Here is a 26,529-nt window from a genome sequence, read left to right as displayed (position 1 = left end):
CCGGGAGAGAAGGGGTGGAGGAGGAGGGCCCGCAGGGGACCCGGGGGAGGCCGGCGGCTCGTCTTCCAGGCTGGGCGTGGGCCGGGCGAGGTCCCCAGCCCACCGGGCCGTGCCAACAATGGCCTGTTGTGGAAGGAGGCGGGCAGGAATGCGGCCGGGGGAGTCGGGCGGCGGGGCGGCCGCGGCGGCGGGGCGGGGCCGGGGCTCGGCGGCAGCCACTTACCTGTCCAGGTAGCTCGCATTTCCAGGCGAGCGGCGGCGCCCGCAGCACCTGTCGCCGGTGCGCGCGGGCGGGGAGCCGGGCGGGGGGCATGGGCTGCTAGAGGTCCCTGGGGAGCCGGTGCGGAGTGGGGTCCGGGGCAGGGCGAGGCCGGGGAGGGAAGGTCCTTCCCCGGGGGCCGCGCGGCCGGCGGCAGCATGAAAAAGAACCAGACGGTACAGGGCACCTTCAGCAAACTCTTCGGCAAGAAGCACGCCAACCCCCCCAGCACCTCCCTCTACGCCACCAACCCCCCCTGGATTTTCACCCAGGAGGCCCCGGAGGAAGGGAGCCGGGACTTCGGTAAGCGCGCGCGGGGTGGCGGGCCCCGGCCCCTGGGGAGGCGGGAGGCGGGAGGCGCGGCCGGGAAGGAACACGTTGCAACCTGCGCACCGGCCGCCGAGGCGCTGCCGGGAAGGGGAGGCGACCCGGCTGGGCCGTCCCGGGAGAGGGCCGAGGGGACAGAGGTGCGGGGAAGGAGGGAGGCCCTTGCCGCTCGCCGCTGACCCTGGCCGCCCGCCCGAGGTGATGATGTTCCCTCCTCGGGGAAACTTCTGAGTGACTGTTGTCAGAAAGGCTTCCTGGGGTTTATTCCCCCCAGCCGAGGCCGGGGTGGGGGGTGTTCCTTCAGCCCTCGCCTTTTCTGCCGCGCTCTGTTCGTCTCCTGGCCCAGGTCATAGGCAGAGAGAGGGGCTGCTATCTGGGTGCTGACACGCTTGGCTCTCTGCACGGGGGCAGCCCAGGAACACTCAACAGGAGCCCCTGCTGGGAAGATGACCAGTGGGTGTGAGACACCAGAGTCCCTTCCTGGGGTCACAGGCTCTTGCCAGCCCGGCCTGGGGCCTGGGTTGTCTATGGGCTCGGACCCAGGAGCCCAAGATGGGACAGCGGAGGCCAGGGAGGCCCTCCTGACCGGCAGCCGCCCTGCCCCTAGAGTCAGGGTGGTGTACCTCTGCAGGGTGGCACCATGGTGCCGGCCCAGCCCTGGCGCTCTGGCTGTGGGTCACCTGGTCACCGCATCTTTTTGCAGTTTGTACCCTCTATAACTGAGGGCACACCAGTGCGATGGGGACAGGAACTCACTTCCTGTGTATGAGCTGAAGCCCAGGGCCCAAAGACCATCACCCGTCACTGCTTTCGCTCCCCTGCCTTCATTGTCACCCCAGTGTCCTCCCTGATCTTCATGGCCACAGTACCATGACCCACAAGAGGATGTCACAGCCTGAGCCCTGCTGTTGGGTTCAGTTCAGCACCCGGGTTGTCATAGCGGGGACACAAGTCACCTGGACAGGAGCAGGACAAACAAGATACCACCTCTTCCTGTGCCAAGGATCTCAGACCAGGGGGTGAGCAGAGCTCTCGTACGTCGTTTTGACCATTCTGAGCCTTTGCTGTAAAACACTAAGTGCATAAGGAGCAGAGAGGAGACACGACCTCTGCTTGGAGCGAGGGTTGGAGCTGAGAGGGAAGGGCATCCAGCATTTTGCAAAGCGAACAGCGGGAGCAAAGGCTGGGAGGGGCAGAGCAGTTTGGAGGCACAGTTTAGGAACTTACTAATACGTGTGTGCTGTCAAGCGTAGTAACTCTGTGAGGCCCGAACACCCCTCCTCGCCTGTGCAGCAAACACTTACAGACCCCTTGTTAGGTGCAAGGTACCATTCTAAAGTCCGTATGTTGTTGACTTGTTGGACCCTCACCCAGCAATCCCCACGGAGTCAGTGAGGCAGGTACTGTTCATCAGATGGAGACCGAGGCACAGGGAGGTTAAGTAAGACGCCCAACATCACACAGCTTTACAAGGCCGTGCCAGGATTTCCTTGTATACAATTCAATGATTATTAGGAGACTTACTGAGTTGTGCGACCATCACCACAATTCGGTTTGAGAACCCTTCCGTTACCCCAAAACTTCCCTCATGAGGCAGAGCCGATATTTGAACCCCACAGTCGGGCTCCAGAGACCACACTCTTAGCCAGCTTGCTGAATTAACTTAGCGGAAGGTGATTCAAGGGTGAATTTGACTTAAGGGGCACCTGCCTGAGAACACCCCTCCCCCAACACACACACACACACACACACACACACACACTCCTTTCCTAAGGGGAGACCTCAGAAATGCTTTAGACCCTTCTCTGTATTTTTGCCTGCACTAATCAGGCTGCTGGTGGGGATCAGTCCCTCTGGTGAGGGAAACGGAGGCATCGTGCCCTGTCACCTAGGGCCAGCTGCAGCCTTCACCAGCCTGGGCAGGGCCAAAGCCCAGGGGGCAGTTCCTCCCATTCCCAGGGCAGGGCTGGGCCTCCAGCTGACTCAGCCTGGTTGCACCCTACACATGGAGGGGTGGAAAACAACGTGCACCCAGCGGGATGGCTCCCAGTGTTTCTGGGGTGTTCCCCAGGGTGCCAGTGGGTGTGGCCCAGGGCCTCTTCCCTGCCGAACAGGACATGTGCTTGGGATTGGGACAGAAGGGGCCAATGCTGGAGATTCTGTGATGGCATGGAGATACCAGACGTGCCTCTGTCTATAAAGCGAAGGCTAGCCACTCCCTGGGCCTCAGTTTTTTCTTCTGTGAAATGGGGCTGGTGGCCAGACGGTCTACAGAATGGCTGCTTACGGTTTGTACACGGCAGTGGTTTGAAGACCTTAAAAAGAAAAGACCGAAAAGCAAGAATTGGCCAATTATAGCCCTGGCTCAAGTCTGGCCCCTGGCCTGTTTCCACAAATAAAGTTTTATTAAAACAGCCAGTCATGCCCATGATTTACATATCGTTTGTGGCTGCTTTCATGCTACAGTGGCATTGCCGCGTAGCTGCAATGGAGACCGTATGGCTCACAAAGCCCAAAATATTTACTAGCTGGGCCTTTACAGATAAAAAAGGATGACTGCTGTATGATTTGTTATGTTCAGGTCATTTCGACTCTGAGCGCGTCTTGACCTTGGCTGCCACAGCATCTCTTCCTAACACAGCTATAGACTGGAGGAAACTGAGGCCATCTTAAGGGTTAGGATTAGTATTCTGTAGGGTCCCCGAGTCTGTAACATTCTCTGAGATGCTGGTGGTATTTGGCCCCAGAGAACAGGTGGTAGAACGGAGGGGGAAATCAATGCAGAGGTGTGTACGGGAATTAAGGGGTAACTGGTTACTCTTGTGGCTACAGCCACATAAAAATCTGTTTGCATAAGGGTAGGCTGGGCGCCGTGGGTAAAATGCAAACAGTCACGTGAAGGTGGTGATGGCTATGTTTTTCTTTAAACAATTTCCTTGACATATGTTCTAATAACTATTAGGAGAGCTTCACTTAATACAAATGCAACCCTAATGAAGCCTCCTGCCTCCCCCCCAATCCACGGAGGGGTCTTAAAAGGCCACACGATTGTTTTCGAAATGCTTAAGAGAGCAGAGATGTGGATCTTTGCGAATCCTTGCTCAGGGACAGGCTGCGGCAGCCAGAAACAAGGCTGATTGTTCTTCTGGACCCCTCCCTTGCGTCTTGGATTGGCCCACCTTCTTTATTCCCATGCCCCCCCACCCCAGCAATGGGTCGTCCTCTATTTCTTGCCTTGTTCCTCCAAATGTAAATTGCTCTTGTTACAACCACATAGGACGCTTATTACAGATGCAGATTCCTGCGGTCCCACTCAGGCACACAGTGTCAGAATCACTGGGCCAGGGTCCGGGGTCTGGATTTTTCACCAGCTCTTGGGTGATTCTTTTGTAGGGGGAGACTGGAGATTTGTGGGGTTTCCTTCCCTAGATGGGGTATGGCTATTCTCTTTCCTCCTAGGACTTCCTGCAGGCCTAAATAAATGTGCAGGGACCCGAGCCAGCTCTTGGCCGGAGAACCCCAATGCTCACTAGGGTTGGCTGCTGGTTCTAGCAACCCTCCTCCTGGGGGCCCCTGACCTTGTGTCTCAGGCCAGACTGAAAGGTAGGAAGCTGTGAACCCCTGGAGCTGAGCGTGTATTTCCTGCCTGGGCCAGGCTGGCACCAGCCTCCCGAAGGCTGACCTGGGCCTTGCAGGGGTGTGAAGACTGTTGTTTACTCCTGTCTCTTGGAGGGGCGCTGCAGTTTGCTGGCAGGTCAGTGCACACATACGCGCCCATTGTCCAAGCTCCCCTCGTCCCTGTGGTTCAACTCCAGAAGGCCAGACTCTCCCTTGACCACAGCAAACCAGCTACAGGTGCCCCTTCTCTTCCAGCCAGTACATTCGTAACAGTAACAATAATATCATCATTATTATCAGTTAATTACTGACCCAGGCACCATGCTAAGAACTACATACATTTTCTCAACTGAGGAAACAGCCAAAAGGCTCAGGTAGGTGAAAAGACTCAGTCATTTCAGCTCAGGGCAGCTCAAATGTTAACCTGCAACCAGTCGCCTGGGGCCTTGTGAAGATCAGATTCTGATGCGGTAGGTTTGGGGTGGGGGAGACTGCACTTCCAGGGTACCCAGGTGGAGTCCTTGGGCGGTCGGGTCTGGAGACCACACCCCGAGCGGTGGGTCCTAACTAGGAAGCAGAGGGCCTGGTCTGCGGAGCAGCCCCTCCAGGCCCCGCCCCCAGGGCCCCGCCCCTCTGTCCCCTCTCCTTTACCTGTGGCTTCCTGCTCAGGCCCAGCCCAACCTTCAGCGTCCCCTCTGCCCTTGGACAAAGGCCTCTCTCTGGTGCCTGGGTCAGGCCTGCTGGGGCTTGCTGGGACAGACTGGCCTTTTCAGGTTCCTGTCATGTGGACCTGTTAATTAGCAAGGAAGGGCCTCATTAATGTCATTTGTGGGTTACATTTGTAGGGCCCACCTGCTGCTTCTCTGAAAGGCTGGGGCTCCTTAGCAACCAAGGATTGGGTGCTCATTTCTATGGGGTGGAGGTGGGTCTGTTTGGGGGTTCTGGGTTATTCTGTGTCAAGGCAACAAACTCCCTTGGGTACAGCCCCACCCCTCCTAAGCCCCTGGGATTAGACCCGGGGCCAGTGCTCTTGGGACCATTTGGGGGCTTCTGGAAATTTGGGGCCCCACACCGTCACCCCAGCCCTCCTTTTGTCCCTGCCAGCTCCTTTCCCTCCTCTGATTTTGGGAAGCTTCCTGCAACATAGGAGTAATGATCTGCATTGGACAGGTAGGGTAACAAAGCTTGAGAAAATGCTCAGAAATCCTCAGACGACACATCGAGGAGCCACTGTGTGACCCCAGATCTGATTCCTAGGTCCACTTGTTTGCTCTAGACTGCACCTCTTGTTGAGTGACTGGAAAAACAGGAGATGAAAGGAAGAGATCCCAGATCCCCGCATTATTTCCCTGCTGTGCTGGCTGTGGCCAGAGGGGTTCTAGGTTGCCTGGGCTCGAATCCTGGCCCCTTCTGCTCACCAGCTTTAGGACCTCGGGCAGGGGACCTAACCTTTCTGAACCTCGGTTTCTTCATCTGTAAAATGGGAATAATAGGAGTGCCTCCCCCAAGGTTTGTGAATGGGAATGTACAGAGTGCTTCGAATGGCGCCAAGCTCATAATACACGCTTAATAGATGCTAGACATTCGCATTTCTTTATTAATTTTCTCTCTAGTTCAGACCTGTCTAGGATTTGGGGAAAGAGCTAAAGGACGGTCCCAAGCCTCAGCCTCCACAGAGACCTGTGGCCGCTTTGGAGCTGGGTGAGGAAGAGCATTTTACCAGGCTTTTGACCCTGAACTTGGGAGGAAAGAAATGCCAAAGACCCAGTGAGACGCTGCTCCTTTTGGCAAGAAGGGGAGAAAGGGGAGGCTGGGAGAGAGGCAGCAGCTGTGCCCAGCCCTCAGCTTCCCCAGAGCAGGCCACCCCACCCACCCCACAGCACTTCACACACACACACACACACACACACACACACACACACACACACCCCAAGAGAACCAGTTTGGGGAGAGGCAGCGAGCCAGGTGCCATATGTAAGGCCTCATTTGTGCCCGGAGCCCAGCACTCCGACTCAGGCACCCTGTTTAGGTCCTGGCACTTACTGCTCTGCGACCTTGAACCAGCCCCACCCACTCTGCTCCTCTGTCTTCTCATCTGCCAAGAGCGGCCCCAAATGTCCGGATTCGGAGTTCTCCCTGACAAGAGAGCAAAGCCCCCCCCCCCCACCTCCCCATGGCTCACACCGGGGACACAGCTATTTACCCTTGATTTGCTCTGATTCAAGCTCAGAGCCACAGCCTTGCCAGAGCAAGCTAAGGGGAGGGAGCAGAGGGAGCCCAATGATGAGATTGGGGATGATGATGACGATAGGCGGCCCCCCCACTTATTGAGCAGAAAGTATCTGCTGGGCGCTGTGATCCCCCGTTGTACACTGTCGCTCACACAGCCTCACCCAGACCCCCCGTCGGGATCATCGCTCACAGTTACAAAGATGAGGAATAACCTCCGAGAGACCTAGAAACATGCCCAAGGCCCCTCAGTGAAAAAGCCGAGGAGCAGGGACGAACCACGCTCAGGGGGGCCCTAAACCCGCCACCTCCCCCCCCCCACACCAACCTGCTTCCCCTCCCAGCTCCTTTCCTTGCTTTGGCCTCCTCAGAGCACACGGAGCCTCAGCCTCAACGTAAATACCCCTCAAGCCAACGGCAGGGTGGGGTTCCCCCCCAAAAAGGCCATGGAGGAGGGGAGCTGCCATCCCCAGGGGGAGGTCTGAGGGGATGCCTCCTTGCTGCCACCAAGAGTTATTTCGGAACCAGGTTTCTGGATATTAGATGGTATTTGTGTGAGCTCAGATCCTTGAGGAAGTGTAAATGAAAAGCTCCCTTTGTTTCCTGTCCATCTGTGAGAGAGAAATGTAACCAAACGCAAAGGGATCCTGGGCACGATCCTGTCAGGAAGAGGATTTCATCTGGCGGAAGCTGGGACTGTGTCAATGATCAGATTTGGGTACATGGAGGCAGAGCCGAATTTCCTCCTTGTTTATGGCTGCGCTCGTTTGAGGTACGTCTGCTGGGCAGAGAGGCTTGTTTGTATCTGGACCAGGCTGTGGTCCACCTGGGACTCCGGCTCTGCTCAGACCCTGCTCCTAGGGCCTCCCAAGGCTTCCTGGCTGCTGGAATTGCCCCAGGGGTTTCCTGAAGATGCCCCCTTTCTCTGGAAGCTTCTGGGTCCATGGTGGCTCTCTGCGCTTCCCTGCATTCTGAATCCCGCTGGGACGTCCCTCAGGTGTCCCTCTGGGCCGTGTGGCAAGCTCACGACGACCTCCGAGATCCCCAAGGACTCTCCTGGTGGGCAAGGGACAGAGTAAAAGGATAGACGCAGAGGAAGTTTCCAGGTTTCAGCGGGGGGGGGGGCATCTTTTCTGTGGAGCTCACTGTGTCCTCAGAGGGCAAGTTGTCCAGCCTCCTCTTTGTCACTCCCTCCACCTCCTCACTTCCCCTTCCCGCCTCAACAGGTGGCCTGGCCCTCCTTTTCCTCGTCAGCTGAGGAGGGGCTGGTTCTCAGGAAGGCCCATTCTAGCATCCCTGAGACTGTGATTGGAGCCGAGTTCATTTACTTCCATGGGAAGATCCCCAAGTTAGACACTATCGTCTTTCTATTTATTTTGGACCTTAGTCTTGAGGCTTAGAAAGCCCTGGCCCTGACCTTGAACCCATGGAGGACCCAGCTCATGGTGGTGGCCCCTCTTGCCTCGCCTGCTGGTATGCCTTTAGCAGTCAGGAACTGAGCCCAGGCATGAGGGGCCCAGGGAAAGTCTGGCAGGTTCCAGCCACACGTCTTTTTTTGTTTTGGTTTTTTCTTAAAGCGACATACATTTATTATCTGAAATTCTGTAGGTCAGAAGTTTGACACCGGTCTCAGGGGCTAACATGACCGTGCCTGTCAGACTGTTCCTTCCTGGAGGTTGTAGAGGAGAGTCTGTTTTCTCAGCTTTTCCAGCTTCTAGAAGCCACCTACATTCCTTGGCTCGCGGCCCCTTCCATCTTCAGAGCCAGCAGTGGCCGGTGGAGCATTTCTCACATCCCACCAACCCGACTCTGTCACTACACTTCCTGCCCTGACCCCCAGGCACACCTCTTAGAACTGGAGAACCAAACTGGATTCCCAAGGAGCGCCCTCGCCCTCGTCGGGAGGGAGCCCTCAGGAGGGAGCCATCGGGAGGGAGCTATCGGGAGGGAGCCTCCGGGGCCTTCCGCCCCTGCCTCAAGCACAGCTTCTCGCCCAGGTCGGTTTCCCAGAGAACGACTGTATTTTTAGAAAGGGTTCCCCTGCTGAAAACAACCACAAACCAAAACGACAGTGCCGCCCAGTCAGGGCTGAGTCATGGAATCTATGAGGTAGTTAGAACCATGGAATCTGTGAGGTGATTAGAGCCCTTGCACCTGCGTGGGGGTCAGGTTCGGCTCTGCCCCAGCCTGGGGGTGCCCAGGGGCAAGCTTCACCTCCCCAGAGCTGCTCCAGTGCTATAGCCAAGACTGTCTTACCCCCAAATAGCCCCCCCGCCCCTTGCACCCCATCCTCCCATCCACACCCTGTACTTGGCGGGGTTAGGATTCCCTTGCTCTGGAAGAAGGGCATGTAGTGGTTCAGAGATTAGCCCTGGAGCAGAAACTCTGGCTTCATCACTCACACTGAGGCTTTGGGCAAATTCTTAGACCTCTCTGTGCCCCCATTTCCTCATCTGTAAAATGGGGGTGATGACTGTACTAATTGCATGGAACTGTTTAAAAAATTAAGTGCAAGATGCCTAGAACAGTGCCTGGCCCATTACAATTGCTCAATAAGTTTTACCTATTATTATATATTACTACTGTTACAGTGATCCCCTTGCCAGGGTGCTCCCTTCCAAAACTCCTAGACACGCAGTAACACCAGCCATCAATGTCATGACAATTCAGCTCTAGAAGGAGGCTCCGTAGACCTCAACACTAGTGCAGAGACGAGATGATTAGAGAGAAGCTCAGCCCGGGAGCGCGCCTCCCTCGCTATCTCTGTGTGAATCCCACTCCACCCCCAGTCCTAGTAAGGGCCCAGCAGCCATATCATGCACGTCAGATTTAGGACTTTGGTGTCCACACAGCACTATCTAGGGAATGTCCTGGGAGATTCTGGTGTCAACACGCAAACTCTTAGAGGCCACAGAGAATCAGGTGGACCTTAGCGGTAACCGTCGTCAGGCTTTCCCATTGTCTCTACTTTTGTGGTTTCTGATTGCGCCAAATCTGCACTCTTACACTTCCCCTCTCCTCCCCCACCTGCCCCCTGGCACCTTGATATCCAGGCTCAGGTGTGGAGCCTGGTAGGGGCTGGGCAGCCATGGCTTCCTGGAGTGCGCTGGGCAGGGCACAGCTGGGAACTGGAGTTCCTGGGGACTGTGGCGCACACAGAGAACTCGTCATTCTGGCCCCTTTTCAGAGGTGGAGAATCTTGAACGTAGCAGCCCCTCTCTGCCTGGTGGGGCAGCATGCAGGGGGCTCTGCCTCCAATTGCTGGGAGGTTCTCAAGGGTCTTTATGTCACATCCAAAATGCAGATTCTCACACAGAGAGGGCGCTGTGGCTGTAAGTGTGGGAATTTGGGGTGAATGCGTTCTGATCTCAGGACTTCCCTGACAAGCCCAGTCTCTCTTGAATAAATCTTCTGGCTTTCTCGCAATTTGCTCCTGAAGTTACATGCAGAGGGAAGAGTAATCATGATTTGTTCAATGTTCCAGTTATAGGATTCTGGTTCACTGGGATTTTGACCTTTTTTCTCTTTCCCCTTTGGCTATAGAGGAACAAAAAGGGGTGAAAGCCTTTCTTGCTCATGACCAACATAGCAGGAGGTCCACAGTGATCCCTGCTTCTAGGGGGTGATAGTGTGAACCTGGGATAGACTATAAAATCCTTATTAATGAGCGTTAAGAATCAAGAGGAAAATTGAGGAAGTATGAATGGCTTCTCACACCCTCCCCACTACTGTAGAAACAACCTAGAGCACAGACCCGGTAACTAGAGGAAGAGAAAATTCTTTGTATCGTCTTCCTACAGGGAAGGGACCACGTTTGTTGAGCACTTACCGCGTGTAGGCCACATGAGCTCCTCATAACAGTCCTATAAGTTCAGCACTAACATCGCTCCCATTGTACAGAGAGGAAAACTGAGGCCCAGAGAGGTTACATGACACTGCCAGTAAGTAGCCAAGCTGGGATTTCTACTGGGTCAGATAGACCCTACTGTCCTACTCTTTCTGCTGCGCCCTCAAGGGTGCAATGAAGGGAGCCATGGTCACAACCATTGATGGTTTGGGGGACTAAGGAAATCTTGAGTTAGAAGAGTCCAGAAGGTGGGTGCTGGGCCACTGGGGGCAGCAGGTGACCTCATCTGCTCTGCTTGTTCCAGATTAGAAATTCAAACACTTGAGAGAAAAGCCACCTTGCGTTCCTCCCTCACTCAGAGATAAGCTTTACCTGGGACATTGGCCACACTGTCAGAGCCCCTAAAGGAGGGACGACTTGTCCAAGTGTAGACTCAGGAGCTGTACAGGGAGCGGGGGTCGGGAGGAGCATGCTGCCGGGGCAAGCTGGGAATGCTTTAGGAGGCCCCAAGAAACTGCCCCCTGGAGTCCCTCCCAACCACACTGCAGCGGGCCCCATGAGCACCCACCCCCTTGACAGGATCTTACTGTGTAAGAGGTGCTGAGCTGAGTCAGATGGGCCACCCACAGGGCCTGGCTCTCCTCCCTCGGAACTGCAGGGCAGACTAGCTCCGGCGTCCCACAAGCCTTCGATCTCCAGCTCATGGTCTCCTGCACTTGTCTTGCCCAGGTGGCATCTATCATGGAGACAGTCGGTTTGACTCTGTGAGCGAGTCAGGAACAGCCACACTGAAAGCTCGGCCAAGAGTCCGGCCCCTACTGACCTTCCTTCCACTGGTGAGTACCATTCTGTGCTGGGGTCTGAGGGTCTGCTCTGGGTGGGCCACCTCCGCTGCCATAAAGGAGGCAGCCCCTCCTGCCCTAGCCCAGGTGGACATCAGCCTCACCCTCTGTGCATTCCCTTCCTTCCTGATGCCAACCCAGGGTGGCTCCCGGGAGGAGGCATGGCTGAGATGCACAGCAGGAAGGCTGAGATTAGGGGTGTCAGCTCCCCCGCGTTGAAACCCTACGAGAGGTTACGGGGAACTTGGGTGCAGAGGCAATGCATTGATGGGTACCTCTCGCTAAGCGGGACTCGTGTCCATGTTCTGCAAGCATTGACCCCTGCCTGCTCCGTGCCAGGCCTTGCATTGGATCCCGCACTGCTGCTCTCAAGGGAGGGCAGGAGTGAGTAAACAGACCGTTGGAACATAGCCCAGAGCACCAGCAGCCAGTCCACCCACAGGGGTAGTCAGGAGGGCTTCCTGGAAGAGGGTAACACCTGACCTTCTCAAAGGACAAATAGCAGTGACCGCTGGGAGAAGAGCATTTGGGACAGAATTGTTCGAGGGTCTGAAAATGCAGGGAACCAAAAACTCCCTTCTGGAGCCGTGGCTGGGCTTTTGTTTGTAGGCAAGGGAGACAGACTCAGAAAAACTGCTCTCTGACGAGTTCTGTTGATTGTGAGACGAGTTCCTGGGTTTTCTGGGACAGTGTATGTAGACCAGCGCTGTCCAATAGAAATACAATGCATGCCTCACATGTCATTTGAAATTTTCTAGTAGCTACACTGGAAGTAAATAGAAATAGGCAGGATTAATTTCAATAATATATGTTACTTAATCCCATATATTTGAAAGATTATCATTTCACCATTAAATATATGTTTAAAAATACTACTGAGGGTCACCTGTGTGGCTCAGTCAGTTAAGCGTCTGCCTTCCACTCAGGTCATGATCCCAGGGTCCTAGGATCAAGCCCCACATCAGGCTCCCCGCTCTGCGGAAAGCCTGCTTCTCCCTCTCCCTCTGCCTGCTGCTCCCTGTTTGTGCTCTTTCTCTGTCAAATAAAAACAAAAAACAAAACAAAAAAATACTACTGAGAGGTTTAACATTTTTTTTTTCATGCTAAGTCTTTGAAATCTGACGTACTGTACTTACACATGCATCCCACTTCCGATGAGTGACATTTCACTGTGACCAGTGGCTACTGGACTGCACGGCCCAGGTCTAGAGCCTAAATTCTAGGTACAGCCCTGTCTTTCAGGCCTGGCTCCTGGCTGGGACAATTTTATAACTGGTGGCCATGAGGATTTGTGCCACATAGACTGTGGAGGCATCTGGTCGCTCCACTGCCTGCCACAACCACCTCTCTCTCTGTCACCTAATTTTTGGGGGGGGGGTTTGTCCAACCTCATCAACTAGACCCCGAGATTCTGGATGGGAGACACTGAGTCATATTCTCCTTGCTGCATCCCCAAGGCCCGTATGTGGAGGGCTGAGCACATAGAGCTCTGGGAATACAACTTTAATTGGTTTTCTGCTTACAAAAACGACTTGTGGTGGCTCAGTTGATTAAGCGTCCGACTCTTGATTTTGGCTCAGGTCATGATCTCAGGGTCCTGAGATGGAGCCCCACGTCGGGCTCTGTGCTGGGCATGAAGCCTGCTGAAGGTTCTCTCTTTCCCTCTCTCTCTGCCCCTTCCCTCCCCCCTTACACTCTCTCTCTCAAAAATAAAATAAAATAAAATAAAATAAAATAAAATAAAATAAAATAAAATAAAATAAAATAAAAAGGGGCGCCTGGGGGGCTCAGTTGGTTAAGCGTCTGCCTTCAGCTCAAGTCATGATCTCAGCATCCTGGGATGGAGCCCTGCATGGGGCTCCCTGCTCAGTGGGGAGTCTGCTTCTGTCTCTCCCTCTCCCTCTCCCTCTGTGTGTGCTCTCTTTCTCTCTCTCTAGTTCTCACTCTCTCTCAAATAAATAAAATGTTTAAAAAAATAAAATAAAAGTAAATAAACAAAAGCAACTTGTGGAAATTACAGACAACTATGGAAAGCATGAGACCACCGATAAAAAGGTATAAAGCAAATGAGCCAGGCCCCAACTTTATTTCCAGAGATGCATAAAAGTGTCACAGGCGTCATTGCCCCCATAAATGCAGATGAAGTAATGTTGAGATTTTCTATTGTGGAAGGTGAATTAGATTCTCTCCCCTCACCTACCCCCAAGACACATACTCGGAGTTATGGTGGTGTGGGCCCAGGCTGCCCCAGCCATGCCTGTTCTGGTTGTTAGAATTTTGAAATAAAGGGCTGCTGCCCCTGGAGCGGCTCAGGCCACTGAAGGGTTAGTTACTGAGGTGCAGCCGAGTTCTTTCTGATGGGTCCAAATGCTCCACCGACTCACCCCCTTGGGTCCCTGCAGTAGTTAGGGCCTGTCCCAGCCTTTCTGCCCTACCCCTTTTGGTTTGGGCCCTCCAGCAGAGCACAGGCTGGGGGGTGAGGGTTGGCAGAGGGTGGGGGGAGGACACTGGAGTGGCCTTGGTTGGCTGATCGGGCCTGGAGATCCAAGACTGCCTTCTGGGGGCCAGTCTTCCAGGCCAGCCTCTGAGCCAGTCAGGAGATGGGGGTTTCTCACCAGCAAATCCTTGCGGCTTGCAAGGTCCCCTGCGGTGGCACGGCCATGGGATAGTGGCTCACACATACGGAGCGCTTACTGTGTGTTGAGCGCCATTCCAAGTGCCTCCAGTGCATTAACAGAGCCACACCATCATCGGCCACTATCCATTTTACAGATGGAGAAATTAGAGCACAGAATGGGAAAGTAACCTGCTTAAGTTCACACAGCTCATAAGTGGCAGAGCTGGGATTTGGAGCCCCACAGCCAGGCTCCAGGGTCCAAGTTCTATGCAGGCCATCCAGTGCTTCCCTCCACCTACAATCTAGAAGCCTTTTTCTTCCCTCCCAGCACCAACCTGTGGAACTCCCTGCATCTCTCTTGTTTGCCTCTCTGAACCAGAGTGTCTTGCCTCTTTGGGGTCATAGACCACATTTATGCAATTTTGCTTTCAATTTCAGCAGAGGCCCCTCTCAGGCCCCCAGAAGCCCACCTATGATGCATCTTTAGATCAGGAATCCTTGGCCTGATGGCTCGTACCTTGGGGACATCCCTGTGCTCCTGATTCAGGTCACAAGATACCCAGTAGCCCCAATATCCTTCATCAGCTGCTCCTGGATTGAGGGGAATCCGATTCCTCTCCCTTGGGCTCCGGGCCAGGGCATTTGCTGTCTTCCAGCTGGGGCAGGAGGTTGGGAGAATAAGTGGGAGGACAGAAGCTCCATGTGGGTGTGGGGTCACACATAGACACACACTCGTGCACAGCTCGCCCCCACAGCCCTGCCAAGTTAAGGTGGGTGGGGAGCTGGGCCAGTGCCCAAGCCCTCCCTGCCTGACATTGTCCTGGCCGGGCAGGCCTCACCACTCCCTGTCCTCCCTTCCCATACTCAGAGCATACCTCCTAGGCCAGGCTTCCCTGGGGCAGGGGAGGCGCAAGGCAGCAGCGCCCAAGAGACCAGGTGACAGGCCCGGCCAGGCCCACGCTCTTCCTTGAGCTTTGCATGCACCTGAGCCGCCTTCTGGACGCACCCTCACGGCCAGCCCTTCACATGGACCTGCAAGGGGATGGGTGCGAGAGGGGAGGGCGGGAGGAGGCAGGGCAAGGCCAGGGCAGATGCTTCTGATCTGAGGTGGAAGGGCAGAGAACTAAGAGATACTTCCTCAGGCAGCCGCAGCCAAGGGCCAGTGATGAAAAGTGCCTCTGGATCCCTCAGTGACTGGGATGGGACCCAAGTGATGCTCGAGGAGCTGGCACCAGTCTGGACTCTGCACCTGGGCTGCGGGGTGGCTGAGGGCCAAGCCCTTCCTCTCCCCCGGTCCCTGGCTCCTCACCCATCCATGGGGGTTAGACCAGATGGTCCTTCGGGGTCTCCCCAGCTGTAACTTTCTGTGTTAAATAACTCCTAATGGAGAGGCAGGCAGCCCCCACAAGCAGCCAGGCCCCTCCCAACACCTAGATCACTCACTGCTTGAGCTCTGTTTCCACTGCTGCAAAGGGTGGCCCTGCAGCCACCCTACTTCCTGCTCCAAGATCTCAGAAGAACTGGATCGGAATCACCCAACTTCAGAACTGGGGAGGACCTTGGCGCTCATCAGGATGAGAAAACCCAGGCCTGGGGAGGGGAGGATCCAGGTTACACAGCTCAGTAGAGGCAGAGATGGGACCAGCGACCAGGTTTCCTCCCATTCCGGTCCTGTCCACACCACCAGGGGCCTGGGCTGAGTAGAGGAAGGATCCTTTTTCTCCACTTACCGCTACCCCTGAGGGGAAGCCGGGCCCAGGGCTCAAGCCAGAGCTTGCCGCAGATTTCCAGACCTGAGCTGATCGAAGAGCCGGGAGTGGGAAGCTTGTATTTCTCTCTGGGGCTCCCTCTTGCCCTCCCCTGGTCTGAATCAAACCACATCCAGGGTGACGCATGTGAGGAATTAACAATTAAATGCCAATGTGGCAAATATAGGGAAACTGGCTGGACAGGTCCCTCAGGGTGCCCCAGGCGGTGAGAGCTCCCTGGGTCACCCCACCCTATGAGTCAGGCAGGCCTGGCTGTGCCTGGGGAGGTGTCAGGCTGGTCTGGGGGCAGGAAGCTCCATCTGCTTCTGGATCCTTCCCCCATTCCTCTTCGCCTGGAAGCTCAAAGTCAGCCTGATTTCTGCTTTCCACTGGACCCCCTTTCAGCTCATCTCTGTGCTCAAAGTCCACGCTCCCTTTGGGGCTGGGGTTCGAGCCCTTAGGATGAGCCAAACAGGGCACCCAGTGTTGGCTTCTGACTGATTCATGTGGCTGACATTAGCTGGAAGGGTTGCGGGGTGAGGGAGCCCTGTGTGTTTGTGTGGGGGTGGGGGTCAGAGGCCTGTAACAAGGTGGAGTACGCATGGAGCCTCCCAGCCCCATGGTAACCCACTGCCTCCTCTACCCGCCTGGCCCCTTCCCTCACCGTGAACCTCTGCACCCTCGTCCTACCCACAGACGACACCGCCTTGGCCCCACTATGGGCTCAGGGATATGCACACCCCAGCTTGGGCCACACTCAGGGGGACTAACTGGGGAAGAAGCTCTAGAAGTGGGGTCAGGGAAGCAGGGGGTTCTAGGCGCCTTGGTGCCGGGAGCAAGGTCAAGAAGGGGGCGGGCTGGGTTCTAAGGGCTTGTCCCCTTGATCCCATAGACTCTTCACCCCTTAGGGAGCCAAAGCAGGGCCCTCACGGCACAGAGCCAGGGGGAGGGCCCTGCGTTCATGAGCAGTTTGGCATAGCAGGTAGGTTCAGAGGAAGATGGCCTCATTAGTGGAGATTCTTCTCTGACCCCCAGGAGGGAATTGGAGCTGTGACGAAGGGTAGAGGCCAGAGTGGAGGACGAAATCAAGCTCTTTAATAAAATGCTCATGGCTGCCCACTTCCGCGAAGCTGCCCCGTGGAGCACACACAGTTGTCTTTCTTGACCCTCTGCCCCTGCCCCTGCCCGGCACCCCTACCCTCACAGTGCCCTTCAAGGCCAGGCAACACCTAGCTGGCCTTCACCCAGCTGGGCCTTTGGAGGAGGGTTCCCTTGTGGCTCTCACTCTAGAGTTCCATCCCCCTGCTCCCCCAGTCCACAGTGGTCTCCCCCAACCACGGCCAGCCCTCAATCTGACTCAGGGTCATTTCCTTTACCCTCTGCAGCTCCACACCCCATCCCGAGGTGCCCCAGCCACACTCCAGGAGCAACCTGGTGAGGAGGCTCGCATTCCACACTGTGTGGCTAAGACTCAGAGTTGGCCCACGCCCAAGGTCAACCATGTGGTGCCCGTTGGCCCAGCCCCTGGTGACCCACCCTTGGGGTTTGGCTGGACTTTGAGAAATCCCAGGCATGAGGATGTGTGTGTCCCAGGCAGGAGGAGGCCAAGAGGGTAGGACTGGAGCCATCGGTGGAGTGAGTCCTGTCCCCCCGAGCCCTTGGTGGGACTCTGACCCCATAAAACTCTAAGGGGAAGGTAACCTACCCTCGAACAGTGAGTGTGTTCCACCATTCCTCTTCTCCTCAACTCTGAAATGTTTGTAGTCCGAGGGCAGGCATTTTCAGTGACCTAGCCTGACCACAGGGAAGCATCTCTCTGCAGCTACAAGCCCAGACAGCAAGCTAGAGGCTCGGAGACTTGGAGACGCTGCTGACCACTGCGGTGTTAGGACCTGAGGGAGGAAAGCCCGCGGGAAATTACCTTTCTGGAGTGCTAACTCTGCAGGATCTCTTTAGGTGTGTGTGGCCTCTGGGGCCCTAACAAACCTAAGGGAAGTGAGATCATCCCCATTTTACGAATGAGAAAACTGAGCCTCCGAAGGCACACTTCTTAGTACTGACCACGTGTCAGATACGGGCTTTGAGATACTTCCTTTGAGACGACGGAGTTAAATTCAGCCTGCCAGTCTGGTTTGTCTGACTCCAAAGCTCATGTTATTTTGTCTTGTTTTATTTTAAGTAGGCTCAACATGGGGCTTGAACTCATGACCCTGAGATCAAGAGTCGCATGCTCTACCAACTGAGCCGGCCAGGTGCCCCAACTTCATATTAAAAAAAAAACCAAACAAACTATTGTATTGGTTTTTTTTTTTTTTAATGAAGGATACAGAGGTTCATTGTTAAGAACTGAGAACTAGAGACACGTATAAGGAAGAAAATAAATATAAACATTCTTGGAATTGCCTCCACCCCCATCCTCCCCAGCAAATAATCATTGCTGGATAACTTTCCAATATATCAGGCTGTGATGGTTTGTAAAAAGCTGGGAGCCGGCTTGCACCCTGTATGAACAGGGTGAGTGAGGTGATCAATGATCTTAGAGCTTCTAGGCGTTGTCCCGGTGTTGGGACAGGGAGGGGCAGAGGCCCAGTTTCAGGTGGAGGGCCCCACCCTGCAGGGCCCCGGCTGGACTCTGCCCCAGGCATCCAAGCAGGCAAGGCTCTGAGGCCGCCGAGCAAGGAGGGGCGTGGCCATGGGCGGGGCGTGGTCAGCCGGGAGGGGCGTGGCCATGGCCTGCAGCCCGCGGGCCCGGGGCTGGGGGCGGGGGCGGTGCTCACAGGCTCGTTTGTTCTCGGTTGGCTTCCCCGCGCACGGGTCGGTGTGGCCCTCTGTTGATGTGGGGTGCCATCTTCGAAGGGCCACACACCCCTCTCCCCTGAGCCTGTCTGAGGTGCCCGACAGGGCACGGGGCTCTGTCATTTTCTCAGCGCGCCGAGGGTGGCACACCGCCAGCTCCTCCACCGACCGCGGCAAATGCCCTTGTCTGAGGTCAGGTGGGCCTCACCCTGTGGCGCCTGGAAAAGCAGCTTCGGGAACTCCTCCTTTATCCCACTTTGCTTCTAACCCCTCCCGGGAGACAGAGACCGATCTGGAGACGACGGCGGACGTCTGTCTTAAACCCCTGCCATGGAGGCTTGGCCCCGAGTGCCCAGGCCACCGCACGAGTCACAGGGTGAGCAGAGTCACTGGCAGGACACCTTATGGGCCTGGAATCACAGAGCACGATGGGTGAAGTCACCCTGGGCAAGCGGTTACAGAAGAGGCAGGGAGGCCCAGAGAGACAAGTGACTTTGCTCTTGAGTTTGTTGGTGGTAGGGCTGGTTCTAGAACACAGACAGGGTTTCCATCTCTCCTATATTCTTTCTTCCCCTCGTTCCCTCATCCGGGAGTTCATTCACTCAACAAGCTTGCGTTGTGCATTCTGTGCCAGTTCACCCACCCGCAGAAACTCCAGAGAGTCTCTTCGAAGGGTGGTGTCTCGGGCTTACTGGGGGTCCCTGCTGCAAGGAGCCCACTTGCTCGTGAGTGAGTCCGGTCCCTACGGACACTGGAGTGGGAAAAAGATGAGAACCACTAGTTGGAGCCCAGGGTTTGTGGAGAAGGTGGGGAGAAGATGGCAGGAACTGCCGAAGGGATGACTTATGAAAGGTCTTGAATGCCGTGCAAAGGTACTTGAATTTCGGCCTCTGGACCAGTGGAAGGTTTCTGAGCAGGGAAGTGACCCGCTTTGAGGTACATTTCAGAAAGAACATCCTGGCATCGGGTTTAAAGAATGGAGTGAGGCAGAGGCCAGGGAAATATCTGGAGACAATGACGGTAGTCTATCTCTCTGTCTGGGTAAAAGACAGCGAGGACTGAAGAAGGGGTGAGCCTGAGGGGTGGCAAGAAGAGAGGGACCTAGGAAGCGCCTGGCAGAATCCGGTGACAAGCTGGGTGTGTGGATGATGACTGCGTGCCTGGAAAGACACGGATATATAACTAGTTGTGGATCCTTGGGCAAGTTACTTAACCTCTCTGTGCCTCAGCGCCCTTTTCTGTAAAAGGTAACAGCACCAATCTCACCAGGCTGTTGTGGAAAGTAAATGAGTTAAGAGAGAATACAGAAAGATCACCTGATACAGAGTAAGTGCTAGGAAATCAGCAACTGCCAACATTACTGCTGAGACTGGGAGTACTGGAGACGGTGGGAGAAAGATGGTGTGAGGTCCTGACATCCAGCAAATGAGGAAGCTCTGAGGCTTTCTGGTGCCTTCTCTTTCGATGGTCTTATCTTCTGACTTTTTTTTTTAATTGTGAGATACACATAACATAAAAATAATCATTGCAACCATTTTAAAATGTATAATTCAGTGGCATTAAGTAACTTTTTCTTTCAACCAATCCTAATATGCAGAAAAGTTACAAGACTAGTACAAAGAACTCTCTAGAGCCTTCACCCACATTCAGCACATTTGGCTTTATTTGCTTCCTCTGTCCTTGATATATACACATTGTGTCTTCCTGAACCGTTGAGACCTTGTGTCCCTCTACTCCTAAATACTTCAGTGTGTGTAACCTAAGAACAGAGACATTGTCTGCACAATTAGCAAATTCAGGAATTTAATATTGTATGATAATTTTATCTAATGCACGTTTATATTGTCATTGCCAATTGCCCCATTTAACGTTCTTCATGGCACGCGTCCCAGGATCCGATTCAGGATCACACGTTGCATTTAGGGGTCACGTGCAAGCCCTCTTCTTAAGGAGGCTTTTCCTCAGTTCTTTGAGGCTCAAGGAGGCAGGTCAGGGAATTCAGCACTCATGGAGGCAGGTGCCGTCTACACTGGTTCATTTGCCCACTGAAACACGGCACCATCCAAGCCAGCTCCCTGGGTCTCCCTGATGAGTGAAAGGAGCTCACCTTCTGGGTCTGTTTTTCTAGGACTAATGTGAAAATGAGTTTGTATTTGCCTTGCTTGGACACATAGCATTGGAAAGGACAGCTAAGTGAACACGCTGGGACTGTGTGGGCGTGAGCGGGCAGGGGCAGGGCCAGCGGGGGCTTGGGACACAAGGTTAGTTCTCTTCCGTACTGGGAGCTCCTGAACGGATGAGGCTGGACTTCGGGCCATGCCCCAAGGGTGGTGAACTGTGGAGAACCATAGCATCCCACTGCAGGGAGGTGGCAGGCGTGTTCTGGGACCCCCATATCTGTGGGAAGAACCTAAGAAGCCTGACCTCTTCCTGCACTTCCACTCCAAGGCCACTCATGAGACAGACTTCCATCCTGTGGTCTGGGGAGTCTGATGTGTTTCAGAGTTCTTGAAGATCAAAGGGTGGGATGGGCAGTCATACCTCTGGCCCATAAAATCTGTCCATCTCTCTCTTCCATGCATAATTACACTGAAGCAGCCAGGGTGACCCAGAAGATGCTTCCAGGACTCCAGGCAGCTTAGCTTTGATTGTCTATAATTTTTTCGCCTTTGTAGAAGAGAGGACTGGAAGACATAAGCCCTCACCTAACACTGGTTTTCTGGGTTAAGAATATTATCTCATTTCATCCTCATAATGCCAAGTAGGAAATATTTTGTAAGTGAAGAAAATGGGTGATTGGAAGAAAATGGGTGATTGGTAGAAAAGTGAGTCGGAGGCCTATGTTAGCACCTTGGCTCTGTTAAGGGATTTGAGGTAACGTAGGGGAAGCTCTTAGTGCTGGCACACAGTAGGTGTGTAAGTGATGGTTTCATATCACTGCCACCACTGCTCATCCAAGATCATACCCCTGGCAAAACTCAGAGCACGAATGGAATCCAAGACTTTCTATGCTGAGGCCCCATGTCTTTTAATTTTCCAGTTATGTTCAAAAGAGTAAGCAGAAGTCTCAGCCATGGCTTTTGAAGGTCTGGCCTCCACCTTTTCAAAAGAGGGTATACAGCTGATGAAGGGTTATTAGACAGTCAGTGGGGTGACTGTCAGCATGTGTGTGTGTGTGTGTGTGTTGCATCTCAGAATGTCTTGGGAGACCCTCCTCGGACTGGCTGGCCCCTGTCCCTCCCCCTGGTCCAGATCGCTGGGTTTGAGAGCTGTGAAGAACAGGTGTGTGCTGGCCGCGTGAATCAAGTAGGGAGGGGTAGGAAAAAATTACTGAGAGGCAGGAGGAAGATGATGTCTCTTGGCTATTCCAGTGTCAGAATTCTTTGAGAACGAGCAGATGAGTGGTTTGTTGCCCTCAACTGGCCACAGAAGAATTCCGAGGTTGCCCTTGGTAATCCAGTCTCATGGATATTTTCGAAATGCCTGTCTCAAATTCCCCATCTTGTACATGAAGCCACGAGGCCATTAAGCCTGAGAGTTAACACCATCAGCCCATGAGTGAGTAACAACATGGTTTACTGTGTGTCCAGCTTTGGGGGATTCACATAGGACATAGTCCCTGAGCTCCAAAGTCAACCACATCTCATTGGAGGAACTAGGGGAATATCGAGCGAGCAAACAGAAATCTTCCTTTGAGGGGCCTTGTTTGCAATGTGTTGCTCTGACGGGCATCAGGTCAGGGGTGTCTGGGTGGCTCAGTTGGTTAAGCATCTGCCTTCGGCTCAGGTCATGATCCCAGGATTCTGGGGTTGAGCCCCACATCGGGCTCCCTGCTCATCGGGGAGTCTGTTTCTTCCTCTCCCTCTGCCTGCTGCTCTGCCTACTTGTGCTCTCTCTCTCTCTGTCAAATAAATTTTTTTAAAAAATTTAAAAAAAAGAGCATCAGGTCAGTGAGGGCTCCTGCTAATAGGCTCACACTTAACGGACATTCACCACACACTAGGAATGAAGTGCTTTCTGTGTATTGTGCCATTTATCCTCACGATTGCCCTGGAATACGTAAATTCTATTTTTATCACCACCTCATAGGCAGGGAAACTGAAACACAGAGAGCCGAAGCAACCAGCTACACCAGCTGCTTGTCCACAGGTAGTAGGTGGCAGATCCGGAATTCAAATCCAGGTGGTCTGGCTCCAAAGCCAGTGCCCTTAGCCCCATCGCCTCTACCGTCTTCCTGGAGGGGCTCCGCTAACCCTGGAAGGATGAGAGATTTCAGAGAAGCAAAATACCGAGGAACGTGAGCACCGCAGACCTGGGGGCGGTCGTACTGGTTGTGTGACTATAGACAACTTACCAACTATTTCTGAGCCTCAGTGTGTCATCTGATAAATGGGGATAGCATCTTCTTCATGGAGTGATGTGGCGGAGATCATGTGTTTAGAGCACAGAGCAAGGGGTATTATTGGTAGAAAGAGAGGGTGGGAAGAGGGGCACAGCGTGACCAACACGCAGCCTCAGGGATGTACATAAACTCCATGTATGGGTTGGAAGGATAGCGGAGCAGGGGGTGGTCAAGCTAGGATGCGGCATGGGTCTATCAGGGTGAGTGGGAAATAAAAGCGGGCTGGGAAGTATGAGGCCAGGGTGTTGAGGACCTTGGAAGCTACCATAAAACGCTCCACAGCGCTTCAAAACGCAGGTGTATGGACTTTGTTGATGTATGGAAATGTGTATTTGGAAAAAGAAATAGAATGCAAAATAGTATGTACAAACCCACAGCTGTGTAAACACATCATGGTCTGTGAGGCTTAAGATCACAAGGGCGTCTGCCGTGCTATAAATATTCCAGTTCACCGCTTCTAATTTATTTATTTCTCTGGAAATACCTAATGAAAACCAAGACTGAACAGGAGGCCAGGCTGATGGATTTGGCTTTTAACTTGTGGACATGCACGGGGGAGCAAGGCAGATTTGTTTTGTTTTGTTTGAATTGAGATATAATTCATCGGCAGTCGACTCTCATTATTTGCGGATTTTGTATTTGCAAATTCGCCTACTCGCTGAAATTTATTTGTAACCCCCTAAGGCAATACTCCAGGCACCGTGGACATGTGCGGAGCTGTGAAAAATTTGAGTCACCTGACACATATGGTCGCAGCTGAGATCAAACAAGACACTTTGCCCTCTTGCTTCAGCTCTCATACTGTAGATAAAGGTCCTGTCCTCTTTAGTGCCATGTTTTTTGTATGTCTTTGCTTTTTGTCATTGGTCTCACTTTAAAATGCCCCTCAAGCCTAGTGCTGGTGTGCTAACCTCCGTAAGTGCAAGAAGGCTGTGATGCGCCTTACAGATAAAGTGTGTATGTTAGGTAAGCTTTGTTCGGGCTTGAGTTACAGCGCTGTTGGCCATGAGTTCAACGTCAACGTGTCAGGCATATATTAAATAAGGTGTCTTTGGACAGAAACACACATAAAATAAAGTTCTGTACCGACCGGTTGGTGAAAATGCTTTGACTGAGGTTTGCAGGAACCCAATCCTGTATTTCCCTTTGGGGCATGGATTCCGCATTTTCTAATGCAGTGTTCGAAGTGACTTTACAGACCATAACTACTGCAAATAACAAGACTCACCTGTACATAAAATTCACCCTTTTAAGGTTTTATTTATTTATGGTGGGGAGGGGCAGAGGGACAGGGAGAAAGGGAATCCCAAGCAGGCTCCACGCTTAGCCTGGAGCCCAACGCAGGGCTTGATTCCACGACCCTGAGATCATGATCTGAGGCGAAATCAAGAGTTGGACACTCACCTACTGAGCCAGGCAGGCACCCCAAAATTCGCCCTTTTGTGTTTTAGCATATTCACGAGGTTATACAGACTCTCACCATCACTGCTGATTTTTGAGGAGTAAAAGAACCTTCTAGAACAGCAACTTAAGACTCACCTCTCTTTCCTTGATCCCTGCTCTTTCTACCGCCTTTCAGAATGCCCAGGAGAACCATGGACTGGCTGTGCCCACCCCCTCGGTCCCAGGAGACTTTGCGGACAAAGAAATGACAGGTAAGAGGGCCCTGGGCCTGGGGCTTGTCCATCTTCTTTTCTTCCTTTCGCCCAAGCATCCGGCCCACCGCCCCAGCTGGCGATAAAGCCGGAGTCCCCAGGCCTTTTGGCTACTGGCTGCAGTGGGTGGGAGTTGAAGAGAGCCAAGGCTGGCTAAGGCTCACTTCCAGCGGGGGAAGGATGGTGAGGGCCAAGGCCAGAGCAGGGACAAGGGCAGCATGAAGCGGTGGAAAGAATCCTGGAGTCAGACAGACCTGGCCTTCAGTCCCAGTTCCCCTACGGAGTAGCTTTGCTCCTTGGGCAAATCACTGAACCCTTTGCACCTCTGTCTCTGCAAAGGAGCCAGGGCCAACACAAGTCCAGTTCTGGAGGAGCAAATGAAATCCGGGATGGGACGTTAGTCACTTCTTGTCATACTTCTGCTCGAAAGGTGCCAGTGACTTCCCAGGTCACTCAAAGCAAAGGTTCTTGCCAGGACTGTCAGAATCTGGCCTCCCCTGGGCTCCCCTCCTGCTTTCTCTCCCCATCTCACAGTGCCCCGACCGTTCTGGTATCCCTGCTGCCCTTCAATACCAGGCACATTTCCACCCCAGGGTCTTTGCACTGCCGTTCACCCTGCCTCGGCTGCTCTTCCCCTGTACATACGTACTGCTGTCTCCCTCCCTCACTCCCTCATTGCTCAGCTGTCACCTTCTCGGTGAGGTCTTCTATCACCACCCTACTCAAATTGTACCCCCAGCACCCCTCCTGGCTGTTTTCCACATATTGCTTATCAGCTAATATGGTTCTAGTTCACAAGTATAGTATCTTTGCCTGTCTCATTACCCCATTAAAATATAAGCTCCAGGAGGGCCAGCATGTTGACTTTTTTTGTTTAGTTTTCACGGCTGTATCGCAGCTCTTGGGTGTTTTTTTCTGTTTAAAGATATTTTATTTATTTATTTGAGAGAGAGAGAAAGCATGAGAGGGAGCACAAGGGCGAGGAGAGGCAGAGGGAGAGGGAGAAGCAGACGTCCTGCTGAGCAGGGAGCCCGACGTGAGCCTCGATCTCAGGACCCCGGGATCATGACCTGAGCCAAAAGGGGATGCTTCACCCACTGAGCCACCCAGATGCCCCAACACTTGGGAGCTAAATGAATATGAGTTTTTTCTCCTTCCCACCCCCAGTATGTTTTTTGTCTTGAAGTCAGACAGCTGGGAGGAGCCTTCAGAGCTCCCATTCCCCAGGTTTGCTATGCTCTGTGCTAGCACGGCTAGAAACTCAGAGGAGGGGAAGCAGAGGACAGGTGCCTCTAAGAGAGAAATAACAGGGCATCCTGGCGGTCTGCAGACCCTGTGGGGTGGGGGACTGGGGTCCAGGTCCAAGAAGGGAGAGGCGTGAGCTGCTGGGGCCACAGGCGCTCGGCATCTCTTAGCACGTGGGTATTCAGGTCACCTTTTTTCTACACACCCCCTCCCCCGATTCTCTCCTGCAGTCCCGAATCTCTTCCAGAAGCTCTCTGTGGGGTGGGAAGCTGGGTTCTTGGGCGATTCAGGGTCTTTGGAAAGCAGGAGTTGCTCATGCATCCTGTTGCCTCCTACGGGTCTTTCACTCGAGCTTCCTACTGAGAAGGTCTCCGGGCCCCTGCCCCTGGTCCCCGACACTTCCTGTGTTTCTCCCACTTCTGCTGTCTTACAGTCTGCAAAGCTAAGTGCCAGTGGTCGCCGTCCAAGTGGTCACTGCTCGTGAAGTGCCTACTATGGGCCTAGCACCACCCTCAGCCCTTTAGGTGTATTTACGTGAATTCTCTCAGGGATCTTCTCAGCAGCTCTGTGTGGTAAAGCACTGGCGTTCCGCGCATGAAAATGATGATGAAACAGAGGTTCAGCAAAGTTACCTAGACTGTCCGAGCTCACACACTGAGTAAGCGGTCGAGCTGGATTTGCGCCCCGGCCCTTCTGGCTTGTATCAGTCAAGGCCCCCGTGAGAAACAGATGGCAACTCAAAGGGGGTAACCAAAGTGTTCAGTAAAGGGGTGACATACGAGGATGTGAGCAGGGTTTGGGGACGAAGTGGATGGTGATGCCCCAGAGGCCGAAGGAGCAGTGGGGAGCTACTCCTGTCTCTGAGCTGGGGGACAGAAAAACAGCCCTTGCTGACTGTGGCCCAGCAAGAAGGGAGCCACGCCGGGCGGGGGGGGGGGGGGGGG

General features: G+C 53.9%; 1 protein-coding gene across 1 annotated transcript in view; it reads left to right on the top strand.

Moving 5' to 3' along the window:
• The first annotated feature begins 225 nt into the window (after nt 1-225).
• Nucleotides 226-26,529, top strand: part of C19H6orf132 (chromosome 19 C6orf132 homolog) — a 30,555-nt gene continuing 4,251 nt past the window's right edge. The window contains exons 1-3 of the mRNA XM_034648256.1: nt 226-562; nt 11,010-11,116; nt 24,265-24,340. Of these exons, the coding sequence (XP_034504147.1) occupies nt 418-562; nt 11,010-11,116; nt 24,265-24,340 (328 nt within the window). The 5' untranslated portion in view covers nt 226-417. The remainder of the gene's footprint in view (nt 563-11,009; nt 11,117-24,264; nt 24,341-26,529) is intronic.

Source organism: Ailuropoda melanoleuca, chromosome 19 (genome assembly GCF_002007445.2).
Source record: "Ailuropoda melanoleuca isolate Jingjing chromosome 19, ASM200744v2, whole genome shotgun sequence".
Taxonomy (NCBI): domain Eukaryota; kingdom Metazoa; phylum Chordata; class Mammalia; order Carnivora; family Ursidae; genus Ailuropoda; species Ailuropoda melanoleuca.
The sequence above is the reverse complement of the archived record's forward strand: the minus strand, read 5'-3'. Positions and strand labels throughout refer to the sequence as shown.